At 35.1% G+C, this 16448-nt stretch overlaps 1 protein-coding gene across 7 annotated transcripts in view; it reads left to right on the plus strand.

Moving 5' to 3' along the window:
- Window positions 1-16448, plus strand: part of Ak9 (adenylate kinase 9) — a 162438-nt gene that overhangs the window by 100119 nt on the left and 45871 nt on the right. For 5 of the 7 annotated variants that reach the window (XM_047559519.1, XM_047559514.1, XM_047559517.1 and 2 more), the window contains 6 exons: window positions 3051-3194; window positions 8001-8090; window positions 8569-8769; window positions 9118-9239; window positions 12533-12745; window positions 16036-16296. In XM_047559519.1, the coding sequence (XP_047415475.1) occupies window positions 3051-3194; window positions 8001-8090; window positions 8569-8769; window positions 9118-9239; window positions 12533-12745; window positions 16036-16296 (1031 nt within the window). Of the gene's footprint in view, window positions 1-3050; window positions 3195-5670; window positions 5720-8000; window positions 8091-8568; window positions 8770-9117; window positions 9240-12532; window positions 12746-16035; window positions 16297-16448 lie in introns of those variants that run through there. The other 2 variants (XM_047559515.1, XM_047559521.1) reach the window with 2 other exon arrangements.

Raw genomic sequence — 16448 nt, forward strand, 5'->3', positions numbered from 1 at the left:
CTACAAGAGTTGAGAAAATATTCGTACTCTTGTTATACCCATTGCCTTTATGCTTAAATGTACACTTTGTTATGTTTAAGTTTTAAGTTTCTAAGTTTTAAGTTTCTTTTAAGGTTGGCGTTCTCAACCTGAGATCCACAGATAAAATTCAAGGGTCTGTGAACTTCAATGGAAAAATAATTCCAATTATAGTTTCACTGAAATTTAGTATTTCATTCAACAATTAATACAGGCAATAAACCACAACAGTGTTAGAAGTACCTTGAATTTCTATAAAATAAAATCATTTCCATTAAAAAAAAAGTACCTTGACTTTGTTATCGATAGAAATTAAGATATTTTCATTTCACATTATTGTTTTACATACTGTATCTATGCTTATCACTGTTCCAAAATTATAGCAGTTATTAAACCAGCGGCTAGTTCTTTTGCTTTAATATACTAGCAAGGATGCAAAATTTTCCTATAGCACAAAAAATAGTTTATATCTTGATAGCTGGATTTCAATATTATTGGTTTCTTGTATATTTTATTTTATGAATTTGAAAACATTCTGGAAGAGGTCCCTAAGTTTCACTAGATTTCCAAAGGGGATCATAGCTCAAAAGAAGTGAAGAGTATTGGTTTCAATTTTTCTCTGCCATGCCACAGACCGCTCCAAAACTTGGTGGCATAAAACAAGCACCATTTTCATTACACCATTCTGTAGGCCAGGATTTTGGGTAGGACACAGTGGTAGTAATTGACTCTTCCCTGAGCACCTTGGTTCTGGCTTTGAGAAATTCACCCTGGAAGTGAATCCTCCAGTCCTAGTCAAGGCTTGAGAACTTTGCAACCCTGATGGACATCTTCACTGCAATATATGAGACAACCTAAACCAGAATACTCATTTAAGCTGATCCACAGAAACTACAAAGATAATATGTGAAGATTATTGTTTTAACCACTAAGTTTCTGGGTAATTTGTTATGAACCAACAGCTAACTATGTAACTATAATTGTATAATTAATAGTCAAAATCACAAATAGTTCAAGGACCTTAAAACACCTTTGAATCCATCCCAAACTTATGTGGTACACAGATTATTCATTAGGACTTTAGAAAAAAAGTTTTAAACTTTGTATTATTTTCTGAAACATTATATGAATTCTTTTTATGTACATTTTATAATGTACCTCATATGGATAAGAATATAACTTATAAATAAATGTACACATATTCGAGGTATGTGACAATTTTTTATTATAGGAGATATGCAGTTGAAAGAAAATATAAGTTTCTTGTGTAGAGCACGTAACTTCATCACATCATAAGCTTCACATAACAAGCTGTGGTCAGATTCAGCAAGTGTTGCTTCATACTTGTGTATGTTACCATAAAATCCTCAATCTAACACAAACAGATTCACCACCTTCCAGGTTACATACTTGGAATCCACATACAGCGTGGTCCTGGTTCATATCTAGATGTAAGAATATTTCGGGTGGTTTTTCTCTGGGTGCTTAATCATCTGGACTTAGATAAAATTTAGATGCCAGAAGTATATCACACCACCAGAATGTGATTCTTGGAGGAAGTCACTTGGGGAAGAAATTCCCACAAGAGCCCAGAAAACAATTATTTTTTCATATCATCTCTTCATAGAAAGAGATGCTTTCCATTTCCATAAAAATATTGTATCAATTTCATAAGTATATGAAATAGAATTAGACCAGTATTCTAATACCACTTGCTGTTTCTTCCTGAAAAACTCCCATGATATAATGGTCATCAGGAACTAAATAAAACTTAGAATTATGCTTTCTAAATTTATAATGAATGTTTTTGATCAACAATCTATGTTATTTAATATTTTTAATTCTAAGAAAAATCTATCCACTTTTACATCATTGGTGGGGTTGTAAATTTGTACAACCACTATGGAAATTAAAATGGGGGTTCCTTAAAAGACCATTTCTCAGTATCTAAAGAATTAAAGTCAGCATACTAGAGTGATACATGCATACTCATGTTTATAGCAACACAATTTACAATAGCCAAACTATGGAACCAACCTAGGTGTCCATCAATGGAAGAATGAATAAAGAAAATGTAGTATATATTCACAATGTAGTTGAATTCAGTCATAAGGAAGAAGGAAATTATGGTATTTGCAGGAAAATGGATGGAACCTGAGAACATTATGTTAAGCAAAATAAGCTAAATTCAGGAAATCAAGGGCCATATGTTTTCTCTCATATGTGGAAGCCAGAGGGAAAAAAGAAAGAGAAAGTCAAAAGGAGATCATGAAAATCAAAAGGAGACCAGTAGAGTAGAAGAAAAGAAACCAGGGAGAGGAAAGAGGAAAGGGAAAGAGAAAATACTGGGGAACGATATTGACCAAATTATATTGTTATATTGTGTGCATGTATAAATATGTAACAATGAATCACACCATTAGTATAATTATAATATACCAATAAAAATATAGAAAAAAGAAAATCTATCATTATATATTTAGTCTAGCCTGATGCTGCCCAATAGAAATATAATGTAAGCCACATATGTAACTTTAAATCTTTTAGGAGCCACACATTTTGCATTCATTTTTTTCATACTAAATCTTTGAAATCTGTTGTGTATTTTATATATATAAATATATATACATGTATATATATATGTATATATTAGTTTGTACAAACTTCAGTTCAAGTGCTCAAGAATCACATATAACTAGTGGTTACCATATTGGACAGTATAGCTCTAGTCATTCCCTTATTGAATGGAAATTGGGCTGCTTTTGGTCTTTTGCTGCTGTATTATTTGGGGCTGCTATAAACATTTCTTCTTTTCAATGTACCCTTGCTGGTTCTCCCATAATACTCTTAGTCTGTTATTCTTTACCACCATGTTTTAATAGGTATGCTATAGAGATAATGTATCTATTTCCCCCTTTAAACCACATACTCCAGGAGGGCACTCATTCTTTTAGCCTCAGCACTTATCAACACCCAATAAATACTTGTTGATTTAAGCTGAATGATAATTTATTTCTTCTAATTCTCTCTAGAAGCTGAAGAGATTTATAATGATCCTGATGAAGAACTTGAAGGTGAGGACTATGATGTCCGTGAAGAACCTGAGGTGCCTGAAGACAAGAGAGAGTCGTTATTACCTGAAGAGCCGGAAATGCCTGATACAGAACGTAAATTAGGTTAGACTTTACTGAGGGCCACATCCTTCATTCTACTCAGGTTCATGAGAGAGAGAGAGAGAAAGAGAGTGAGAGAGAGAGAGAAAGAGAGAGAGAGGCGCGTGGGAGAGAGGGAGATAATAAAATGGAAGCTGCAAATAAGAAGATGAGGCTCAGAAAGAAACCAAATCACATGATGTGCAGTGTGAAAGGAAAGTTGAATCTACTTGGCCTCATGACTGGCCATCAGGAACAGGACCAGTGACATAATTTGCAGGGCACATTTTCCCAAAAGCAGGAATAGATTGCCATTAAGTTACTAAAATACATAGCTTCTTCCTTTCTTCCAATGTCTGTCTGTCTCTCTCTCTCTCTTTGTCTCTCTCTTTGAACTTGTCATGGTGTTTTTCACTTGCTATTTAATATTATTTTAAGTAGAGAAAAAATTTAATTTGTTAGCATGAATTTAAAGACTTACCTTTATTTTGTGCAGTGCCATTTTAAATGCAAAATCACCGAACTTATACAATTTATACTTATTTCATTTTTGCTAAGGTGTTATTAGATTCACAGGATCAGACTAAACTTTTTATTTCACTTCTTTTTAAATATTTTAATTGACTCATAATAAATATATACATTTATAGGGTATAGAGTGATAATTTGATATGTGTATACAGCATCTTATAAGCAATTTAGTGTCATTAAATTTGTTTGGTTTGATTTGGTTTGGTTTGGTACTGGGGATTGAACACAGGGGTTCTTTACCGCTGAGCTACATCCTCAGCCCTTTTTTAAAATTTTAAAGCAGTGTCTCACCAACTTGCTGAGGCTGACCTGGAACTTGAGATCTTCCTGTGTCAGCCTCCCAGGTTGCTGGGATTACAGGCGTGTAACACCCATCTCCTTAAATCTTAGCACTGTCAAAATTAATAGTTACTGTTCCATCTTCAAAATCAGAAGGGATAGAACCTATATTTGAGACTTAGACCTCAGATTAATTCCTCAGAGCTGCAAATGAGGTCACTCTCCCCAACTATATGGGGCTGGGGTAAATACTAGACCAAAACCCCATTAAACCAGGAAAGAAAAAGAGAAAAACAGGCTCAGTGAGTTACCAACAGTGTCTGCTATAGGGCATGTGATATAAAGTCTCTCCTCTATCTCTCCCTTGCTAAATCTTCACTAAGTTCCACATTGCTCTCTAATGCTCATTTCCAAGCAGACTATTGGGAAATGTATTAGTTTCCTAGGGCTGCTGTAACAAATAATCTTAAGCTTGGTGGCTTAAAACAATAGAAATTTATTTTCTCACAGTTCAGAAGGCTAAAAATCCAAAATCAAGGTGTAAACAGGACTGTGCTCCTAGGGAAGAAACCCGCCTTGCCTCTTCCCAGCTTTGGGTGCCTCCCAGCAGTCCTTGGCTTGTGGCTACATCACTCCAGTCTCTGCCTTTTTCTTTTTCTTTTTCTTTTTCTTTTCTTTTCTTTCTTTCTTTCTTTCTTTTTTTTTTTTTTTTTTGTACTGGGGATTGAACCCAGGGGTGCTTAACCACTGAGCCACATCCCCAGCCCTTTTTTATATTTTATTTAGAGACAGGGTCTCACTGAGTTACTTAGGGCCTTTAAGTTGCTAAGACTGGCTTTGAACTCCTGATCCTCCTGCCTCAGCCTTCTGAGCTGCTGGGATTACAGGCATGTGCCACCATTCCTGGTTGTCTTTGTCTTTATATTGCACTCGTGTGTGTGTGTGTGTGTGTGTGTGTGCACACGCGTGTGTGTGTGTCCCCTAAAATTTTTATTTTAAAGGCTCCTGAATTCTACCTCTATGCAAGTTCTGACTCAGTAAATCTAGGATAGAGTTTGGTAATCTACATGTTAAGACATACACCAGATGATTCTAGTAGCTGAAAACTACTGCCATAGGGGGAAAAAAATTTGTTTGGAAAAAAAAATTTATATATTATCCCCTATGTCACAGAAAAAACAGTATTATACCTGGTGCATGTCTGATTCTGAAAACATAAACTCCAGGATAACAGCTGCATGGTGTATTTGCAGGTCACAATGAATTGAGTCATTAAAGAGACTATGGACCACTTAAAAGCTGGAAAAAGTCTATCAAAGACCTTGATCATAGTTCTGATATAATTAATGTGGAACTGTCTTAAATTGTTCAAAGATCCAGCTCAATTTGATTAAATATATGCTGGTTATAGAAAATGTAGAAATCATACAAACAGAAAAAAATGGGGTGGGAAATCATCATGGTTCTACTAGCAAAAGACAATAATATTTAACATTCTGATGTATTTTCTTTCAATATTTCTAAGCATCTGTTTCTTTATTTTAGTTTTACAACTATGGTCAGATTGGACTTTAAACTGAGGGAAAGATTTGCTCTGGGACATTTTTAAAGTCCTCCTACAAGACTACTATCTATTCTGATCCATAGTAGCTATTAATATGAAAATTATTTGTTTACACACTTCCTCCAGATACCTTTTTGGAAGAGGCACAACATCTCCACATTGCTGAATACCACAGGTGTGGCCGCAATCCATGGATTTCTGCACCTATGTGGTAGTAGGATTATTGAAAATTTAATTCATATTGCTCCCAAATTCTGTACTTTCCCCAGTCTTTGTCTAGCTCACAACAGTTTTCTTCAATTATTGCTTCAGATTCCTTTTTCAGGATCATACATTATTTGTTGGTTAGATAACTATTGTTTCTCAATCACATTAATCTTCTTTTCCCAGAAGTTTTCATTTCTTTGTACTTTCCCTCTTTATTCTTCAGAGACTTGTGATTCTCCATATTACCAGTTTATTTTCTCACACATATTTAAATTCTGCCCTTGCATTTTAGATTTCCTTGCACAGTTGTATTGGAGCTAATTTTCTTGCATTTCAGCCTTTATTTTTGACTGGTCTATCTTTATGCCTCCTAGCTCCTATTCCATAGACTCTGTTGCCCTCTTGTGCTTGTTGAGCACTCCAAGCATAGATATTACAAAATTTACTCTGCTTTACATAAGAAGTTGTTTTCAGGTCAGGCACAGAGGGGCATGCCTGTAACATGAGTGACTGAGGAGGCTAAGGCAGGTAGATTGTGAATTTGAGGCCAGTCTGGGCAACTTAGTGAGACCCTGTCTCAAAATGAAAAATTAAAAGGGCTGGGAATGTAGCTCAATGGTAGAGCGTGCCTGGGTTCAATCCCCAGTACAGGAAAAAAAATGTTTCCAAAAGTAAAGTCTTCATCTGAATCTTTGAATTAATACTCTCTCTGCTTTCATTATAACATCTTTTCATAGGTTTTTTAAAACCAAGACAGGAAGGGCAGGTAGAGGAGAATTTAAAGAACAACCTCCCCAACCCCCACCTCCACCATCTTTCACTTAAACTTCTTACCTTGCACTCTCCAATGGACCTGATATATGTGATATAAGTTAATGTGCAAAAACTTCAAGTTGTAGCTTCTAGCAAATATTCATCTTTAATGACTTTTCTATACTGAAGCTAGATTGTCTTCATCTCCAACCGTTGCAGTCTCTGATTAAGCCAGAGAAGCTAAGGTAATTTGGAATTATCTGTATATTCTCAATGCTCTTCTCTTTGTCGTGGCTTGTGATGCTTGTATTAACAGAGAAGTTTACAATTCAACATGTCACTACCATACCAGCCCTGGACTTGTCCCTAACCTTCACTTGATCTTAGCCATGAGGCCAAGGAAGGATGGGTATGACCCCTTCTACTTTCTGCTATAATAAGTATTAGACAGAGATTGGGAGAACCCAAGTATTACTTGAACTCAGAAGATGCTTCCAAGTGTTATAAAAATGGCTCTATACATGAATGTGTGTGAATAAGGTGAGAAGATAGATAATCATTTCCATCTTCCCTGAAGCCCTCCATGCCAGGTCATGTGTGAAGGATGTCTTACAGTCTTATGTCAACGAGGGCAATGGTTTATAGTCGGTACCCTCAACAGTGAAACAGATGGAATGCTCCTCAATTTTTCCATACACCCACAACTGGGACTTTGCAATATCATCATCACTCATTGCCACTTTGCATTGAGTCTTTTGGTGTATCTTCATGGGTTTTGGTAGTTTTGGGGGTTTTTTGTTTTGTTTTGTTGTGTTGTGTTTCCTTCTGGTACTGAGGATAGAACCTGGAGTTTGTACATGGTAGGCAAGTGCTCTACCACTAAGCCACATCCAAAGTCCCTTCATGGGGTTTTTTTGGGTTTTTTGGTTTGTTTGTTTCGGTTTTTGGTGTTTGTTTGTTTGTTTGTTTTGTATTAGAGATTGAACCCAGGGGTGCTTTACCCCTTCAGCTACATCCCCAGCCCCTTTTTAAAATTTTTTATTTCGAGATAAGGTATCACTTAATTGCCTAGGGCCTCACTAAGTTGCTGAGGCTGGCTTTGAACTTGCAATCCTCCTGCCTCAGCTTCCTGAGGTGCTGGGACTACAAGTTTCATGAGTATTTAATGAGAAATAAAATTAAAAGGAGTATCAGGCACTGCAAGTCTAGGGCCATATTAACAGAAGTTTGAAAAATATTTAACAGTAGCCATCACCAGAATTGTATGTACCATTGTCAATTATTTCTAGTTAATGTCCTTTTATATGCTTAAGAATATTCTTCATTCTCTTCCTCATATTATCATGTATTTTTATGCCATTCTTTAACAAAAACGGTATTTTCAATTAGACATGTTATTTACAATTTAAACTGTTTCAAATTTCTTTGTGCCATAGCTTTCATAAAGAAGTAACATTTTAAAATTCAAACACTAACAATTAGATTTCTTCCTTAAGTTTCTGAGTCTAGTGAGGATACCACAACAGAAACAGAAATTACAAAAGAATCCAGAGAGATCATGGATAGTGAAGAATTATCTGAAACAGGTTAGACTATATAATAAAAGTAATGCATAAATGTGCTTTTCACATTTCTTAACAGAATCTAGTCCTTTATTTGGGGCATTACCTACTTCCTACTTATTTCTTTCTATACTATATTCCAACTGATTTTCATTATATTTATTTAGTTTATTCCATTAAGAGTATATCTGTCCAGTTTATAATACTGACTTTCATCAAATTTTATTTTACGCATTGTATTTACAGTTAAAGTTTTCATACGAAGCTCATATTAATTATCCAATTATTTGAGTTTTATGAATAGGTAATAATTCATGTATAGTATATAGAGAACAAAGAATGATTAAAATATGAAATTATGAATATTTTGATTGCTCAGAATAATAAGTTTACTTCTTTCAAATGTTTGAAAAACACTATAAGTGTAAATTATTTTGGCAATTTGGTTAGAGATAAGATATTTAAAGACTCTTTTTCTTTCCCTTTAACCTTAACTCAAAAGTTGTACTGCCTGAGTTTCCAGAAGATGCTTATCCTGATGTTCCCGAAATGGAGCCATTTATAGAGCAGATTAATTCTTTCAGTGCCTTCTGGAAACTACTGGAACCAGCAATTAATGAGACTGCCATTCACATTTTAAACTTGGAGGTTTCTGGGAAAACACCAGAGGAACTACTTCAAAAAGTAGTTGACACTATGGAAAGTAAGGACTGTAATTATATTTATGATCAAGAACAGGGATATTAAAAACATGCTGGAATTTTAAGGCCTTTCCTGATAGTTCATGAAGTAAAGTGTTCAATGTATTAAAGGATGATAAATAAAATATTTAACAAGATCAGAGTACAGGTCCTGACGGATCAGAGCAGCCATGGGACACACCCAGTGCTGACCATACTGGCCAGTTGTCACATAAAGAATTCATAAAGGCCTATTTGCATACATACTAAAACCAAGAGATGAATAATAATAATTTTCCTAACTTTTCACTTCTGTATATGCTAATAACTGTTCATTCTAAAAATATTTTCTCCAATGATATTTTTAACAGAACCTTTTCAACATAATGCATGGGAGTTAACTGTAGAAGATTATGATGAAGAAACAGAAGACTATCAGGCAGAAGCAGAAGTTGATGAGGAATTGGAAGAAGAAGAAGAAGAAGAAGAAGAGGTATGACTGTTTGATTGTGACTCATTCTCATTTGGCAAGTCATTGAAACTGTATACAGCCAGAGTAGTAATTAACTGGTTAACAAGTGAACCAACAGGCATGCTCAACCATAACTCTCCCCTTACCCCAGCCTCACTTGACTCCCTAAAATACCAGGGCTGCTTAGTACCAAAAAAGACACCATGAAAAAGTAAAAGTGAAATCCTTTAAAATTCTTCCCATGGATAAAGTGTATAGGTATTAAAGATGTAGATATTCTATAAATCTAAGAGTAGAGTGTGTGTAAAACAGAGATAGAATCTTAGGCCGCTTGCATGATCATGATGCACAGTACCCTCAAACAGGAGCAACCCAGGTTGGGGCACCAGTCTATTCCCTTGGCACCAGAATGATGATAAACATTTTCATTTGATAGTGCCCCCCCCTCAGGCATTCGTCAATAATAAAACATGAAATTGTTATTTTAATTTGGAGCTTTAGAAATAAAAATAATTTATTAAGTTAGATAAACATACACTTAAAATTAAGTTATTTTTGCCTAACTGAAACCCAGATAAATGGGGGATGGGTGGGGGCAAGAAATGACATACAGTGTGATTTTGATACACCTCTCAGTTCTTTATTATTAACTGATGAGACTATTAGGGTTGCCAAAGGATGTGGTTTTGTCCTGGGTATATTCAGATTCTCTTCCTCAGCCACCTTCTGTTCATGCTCTTCTGTGTCCCACTCTGGCCTGCAGTGGAATAGTCTCTTATTTATATTGACAGACCATTCTCAAGATGTCTATAATATTCAAAACTTATATTTTTAGTATTGTCTCCCTGCATTAAAAAATCCCATAATTCACAGGGCGTTGGGTAGGGCATTAATCAGGGAGTAGCCTCAGGAATGGGGAATAATTCAACCTAAAATAAATGCTGCTTTGGCCCCACAGAACATAAATGTAAAAGCCAAAAGGATTAAACTTCTTCCAAGTAACTTTACTGTGTCCAAGAACAAAGTTTAAGAATATTTATGGGAATACAAGGTCACATTCTGGCATCCTTTCAAAGATCACCATACCTGCAAACAAGCAAGAAAATATGACTGCATAATGAGGAGAAAAATTGGTCAATTAAAACTAATCCAGGGGCTGGGGAGATAGCTCAGTCGGTAGAGTGCTTGCCTTGTAAGCACAAGGCCCTGGGTTCCATCCCCAGCACCCAAAAAAAAAAAAAAAAAAAAACTAATCCAGAACTGACAAAAACATGAAAACTGTTAAATATACTATGAAGATTTGAAAAGTTTAGCAGAGATATAGGAAGATATAATAAACACCTAATCTTCACTGTTAGGATTGAAAAGTACCAAAATTAAATGAAACATACATTGAACAGAATAATGATAGTTTAGAAGATTAGCGAACTGGAAGAAATATCAATAGAAACTATCTAAAATGAAACAAAAGAGGAAAAATCCTGAAAAAAGTGAGAAGACCATCAGTGATCTGTGGAAGGAGCCTATCATATGTAATTGGAATCCACAAAAACATGTGCTGTTCAATCGTCAAGTTATGGAACCAACCCAGGTGCCCATCAATGGACAAATGAATAAAGAAAATGTGGTATATGTACATGACAGAGTTTTACCCATCCATAAGTAAGAATGAAATTATGGCATTTGCTGGTAAATGGAGAAAACTGAAGAATATCATGGTAAGTAAAATAAGCCAGACTCAGAAAAACAATTGAAGCTAAAGAGAGAAAAAAGAAATTTTTAAGGGATGATGGTGCACATCTATAATCTCGGCAACTCCAGAGGCTGAAGAAAAAGGATCACAAATTTTAGGCCAGCCTCAGCAATTTAGTGAGGTCCTAAGCAATTTAGCAGACCCTGTCTCACAGTAAAAAATAAAAAAGGGTTGAGGATATGGCTCAGTGATTAACTGCCCATAGGTTAATAAAAGGCAAAAACTAATAAAATAGGAAAACAAAACAAAATAAAATAGTCCCAAAATTAAAAATTGACCAATCAGCAAAAGTAAAATAGACAAACTTCCTGTAAGCTTAATTAGGTAAAAAGAAGAAGCAATAATTAACATTTAATTGTTTTAAATTATGGGAACTTCATACTAATAAATTTGAAATTCAAAAAGGCTTTTGCCCTCAAAAAAATCAAATTAAAATTTGCTTCAAAGATAAAAGTTAAATAAAAATAATAGAAGGGAGTTTATAGGTCATTCTAGTATATATTTGCTGATTAGAAAATTCCTATGTTGTTTAAACTCTTCCATGTCATAGGAAATAATCAATACTTCTCAGCTAATTTTGAATTTTGAATTCCCTATTAAGAAAACTAAACAAGAATGATGGAAGAAAAATATTCAGTCTCATTTGTGTTCTTTAATAGAAAGTTATTATTTCTTATTTTGTTGAGAAACATGTTATAGGATTATTATGTAAAGTGTTCCATTTGCATTTTTAAAATACTATATTTGCACCTAAATATATGTCTGTTTTTGTATGTATATTGGTAGGATTATAGTCATTGTAGTATACTAATCATTTTTAGTATAAGTATATACCATGCATAGAAATTATGTACCACAAATGAAAATCTGTTAATATTTATTAGCTAAATAAAATATTCCCAAATTATTATTTGATTATATATGCACTTAAAAGAAAACAAAGCAAATCCAGAGGCATCCCCCACTTAATTTACAGTAGGTAAGAACTTATAGTCAGACACTGTGGTACATGGTTGTAATTCCAGCTACTCAAGAGACAGAGGCAGAAAGGTCACAAGTTCAAGGCCAGCCTCAGCAACTTGATCTCAAAATAAAAAATAAAAAGGTCTGGGGATGTACCTCAGTGGTAGAATGCCCCTTTTGTTTATTGGACCAGTACTGTAAAACAAAGAAATAAACAAAAAGTTGTCACTCTGACTCAGCTTTTATTTCTTGGGAATAATTTTATTTTAGAAACTGAACTCACAGTGACCCAGCAGCAGCACATCCTGAAAGTTTTCATTGTACTTCTGTCACTTCTATCCATAGAGGACTGGGCATGCCTTAATTCTCAGTGCAGCTTTATTTTCTTAATGAAAATAAAAAACTTAAGATGCAGATTTAGAGGGATATGAGAAATTGATTTTTTAATTAATTAAAATAGTATGAGGATAACCCTTGTGGATCATTTTAAAGTTGAATTGTTATATATTAAAATTATTCCAGATGAATTTTTTTAAATTCATTTTTATTATTACATCAAATGCCTTTTCATAATATTCTCAAAATTGAATGTTTCTAGAGTGAAGAAAGAATTAAAGAGAAAAGGAGGCATTTGGGAGACACAAAACATTTCTGCCCAGTGGTTCTCAAAGAAAACTTCATCTTACAACCATGTAACATAGAAGAAGCAGCTAAATACCGAGAAAAGATCTACTACTTTTCGAGTCCTGAGGCTAAAGAAAAGTTTCTGGAGCATCCTGAAGACTACGTGGCTCATGAAGAGCCATTAAAGGTGAAAACAATATTCCTTTCCTAATGATTGTTCCTGATTGCTTCTTAAAGGATTTATTACCAACTTCCAATCACGGTACTGTCTCCACTCTCATAGAATAGTAGAGTGAAAATATCCAAGTTCAAAAATCAACATTTTCGAAATATAACATAAAATTACTATTTTGGTTTCTACAGAATTGCCTTATGTCAGACCAGCACTTAGCATCTATCTTTTTATCTGAAGTAAAAAGATATGGCTGAATTATTGCTTAGTAGGTTAAGGTCCAGTTATGCTCAGTGGTCTAAGAGCAGGCTAGTGAACTTATAAAGGAGTTGGGGGAAATGTGGAATTCCAGGATTGATGCCTTTTCAGAGGAATAAGTGGGTTGATGACAGTGAAACACTGTTCCTGAGTGGTCCACCCTGAACCTGTTTTCCGAGTAAGTCCGCCCCTGGTTGGTTGATTTTCTGGAGCAAGGGATGACACTAGTTGGATTGCAAAACTTATTCCCTGAAGTGATTTGGACAATCTAACCAGTTTAAAACTGGTTGAATGACTAGTGTTGCTAGGTCTACAGAATAACCCATTTCTCCCTTTGTTTATAAGAAACTTTTTATTCTCACTTGTTTATCACCATTGGGTCAGTTTTTTATCTTTTTTAGAAAACAATATGAAAGCCAGACACACAAGATAAATACTGTATGATTCCACTTACATCAGATACCTAGAATAGGCAGATTCTTAGAAGAGGGAGAAAGAGAATGGGAGCTAACTGTTTAATGAATAGAGGTAGGTCATGAGAAAGTTCTGGAGGTGAATAATGGTGATGGGTACACAACATTATGGATTATTTACTACCACAGAATTGTGCCCTGAAAAATGGTATAAGTGGTAAATGTTATCTTAGGAATATTTTACCAGAATAAAAAGAGGACATGTGGCAAAAAAAAAAAAATTTTTTCTGTTACTGAAGATTGAACCCAGGGACACTTTACCTCTGATCCAGATTCCCAGTCTTTTTTGTTTTTTATTTTGAGATAGGGTCTCAAAAGATGCTGAGAGATGCACTAAATTGATGACGTTGACCTGGAACTTGGGATCCTCCTGCCTCAACCTCCCAAGTTGCTGTGATTAGAGGCTTGTGCCACCATGCTCAGCACAATTTTTTTTTTATTTCTGAAAATAAAGCACACACATAATTAAACCAGCTTTAAACAGGAGTCTTAATTTTTAAATTTTACTTTTCCATCTTCTTCCACACATTTGTGTATATATATATAATATGTTTATATATATTTATTCTTTCTAGCATATCATATTTTGTTTTTTCACCTATGACATAGAAAATTTATATATTCTATATAAATGTAATAATGTTTAGATATTCTGACATAACATCTTAACATCTAATTCATTTTTAGACTTTTTTTTTACAGTATTTTTCACAAAATGATTTGGCATGTGGCTGTTAAATGGTATTTAGGTAATTTGGGGGCATATCATTCTTTTTCTCTCTGAATTATTTTATTGCCATAATTCCGTAGAATGGGTAACTAAATCAAGTTGTATATATCACAATACATTGTTATTACTTTTTGATAACACCTTTGTCTTCTTAAACTGAACATATAGAACTCTTACAGATAATTTGAGCCTCAGTTACATAGTGTCCACAGGGACTATTGAAGTATGTGGATCGTTGTGCCTAAAAATCCTCAATCTACTGGTGTTAAGGGTCATTTAAGCACTATGGCTACTTTTCTTCCTTGGTTGTTGCTTTTGGCAGTCATTTCCTCTTAGTCTGATTTGCTGAACTACTGCCTTGTTTTATGAAAATTCATGTGGATACAATCCTGAAACCCTGGAGGTGATTCCACAGTTCTGCAAAGTTTAAAATGCATTGGGTTCACCAGGAACATTGCCCTTCGCTACCAACCTACCTCAATATCCTCTGGGTGCCAGAAAGCCCTAGTTGCCAGGGGTTTGACCTATGGATAAGTAAAGTGTTATCGTTACTGAAAGTTCAGTCCTTATCCCGGATGCCAATCCAATAACAGGGACATGGTTTTCACAAAAATGAAAAAAGAAGTGTTATTGCTTTGGTAGCAAAGGAGAAACACAGGGGAATCCTGTCCCAAAGGCTGTCATTCTTCCCATTAGCAGGAATAGGGGCTTTTAAAGAGGTGATTCAAAGGCTACATTCCATGGGTTCTCTGTTGGAGTTGTAATTCACTTGTTAATTTGGAAACAGTCATTTCTGAGATCTCCTGGCGCCATCCCCAAAGTCTGGAATACTTCTCACAGTGGGTGTGTTCTCAAGGACAGATAAATCTGCCTAAAATGGGTAAGAAAGGTAATCCAGTTTCCCCTGATATTTAGGAGGGAGAGAAATTGGGAAGAAGCTGGGAGAGAGGAAGAGAAAGAAACATGTCCATTTAAAAAATAAGCTGCAGTGGCAGAACAGCAAGTGTTATATTCAAAACATAAAGTGGACCACTGTTACATTACTCTAGTAATTTGGGGATTTAAAATGTGATTCCAAAGTTTAGTGTGAGGCTAGACCTACATTATTTCATACCATTCTATTTTCATTATTCATCATTCTGTGTTTTATTATTTTTTCAAATGATGCACCTGATGGCTAATCTATATAACCATAGGTTCTCTGACTTTAGACTTCCTCATCTCCAGTATGAAGATCATAGGAATAGTGGAGAGAGGACTCTAATGTTTCATTATTAATAGGCTCAGTTTTTTTGATTTTGTTTTTTGTTTTTTGGGATCAGGGCCCTCGACCACTTAGCCACATCCCCAACCCTATTTTGTTTGTTTGTTTGTTTTTATTTAGAGACAGGGTCTCACTGAATTGCTGAGTGCCTCACTTTTGGTGAGGCTGACTTTGAACCCACAGTCCTCCTGCCTCAGCCTCCTGAGTGAGTCACTGGGACTACAGGCACATGCCACCACACCTGGCTGGTAGAGAGATTTTTTTAAAACCATCATAAGAAAGTATCTTTCTATTCTTTGTTAATGTTAGAACTTCTAAAAAAAACTAATTTTATTTTATTAAATGCTTATTGGCAAACTATATCAAGATGATCTTGTAGTTGTTGATACTTCCCCTGAGGACCATTGTTGACACAGTAAATTATGCCAGTTGATACTCTAATGTCTACACAGCTTTGAGTTTATAAAGTGATGATTCTTACCAGGCTTAGGGAAAGCAGTTAATAAGCCTTTTTAAAATTTCTCAAAACTTCTTCATTCTCCCTCTGCCCTACCCCTCCCTGGCTCACCCCCTGTGGCAGGCTCCTCCACCAAGAATATGCCTTCTGGGCCCCCATGGCTCTGGCAAAACTGTGTGTGGAAGACAGTTGGCAGAAAAATTTGGCATTTTTCACATTCAGTTTGATGAAGTTCTTCAAGAAAAATTGCTCCTCAAAACTGAAAGGAAATTTGGACCTGAATATGAGGAAGATTCTGAGGAGGAACAAGTTACAAAACAAGAACTTGAAGAACTTGCAGTTCAGGCCAATGTTAAAATTGAGGATGAAAATGCAAAGAAGCAGGTAACCCTATTCACTCTTTGCCGATAGCTGAACTTACTGGTGTTACTTTGGGGATATAGTATCTGATGTAGTACAAAACTCTCTATATAAAGTTCTTAAGAAAAAGAACTGGCCCATAAATGTCATTTAAAAAGGCAACCTCTCCCCCAGTA

This window comes from Sciurus carolinensis, chromosome 7 (genome assembly GCF_902686445.1).
Source record: "Sciurus carolinensis chromosome 7, mSciCar1.2, whole genome shotgun sequence".
In the NCBI taxonomy this organism is placed as follows: Eukaryota; Metazoa; Chordata; class Mammalia; order Rodentia; family Sciuridae; genus Sciurus; species Sciurus carolinensis.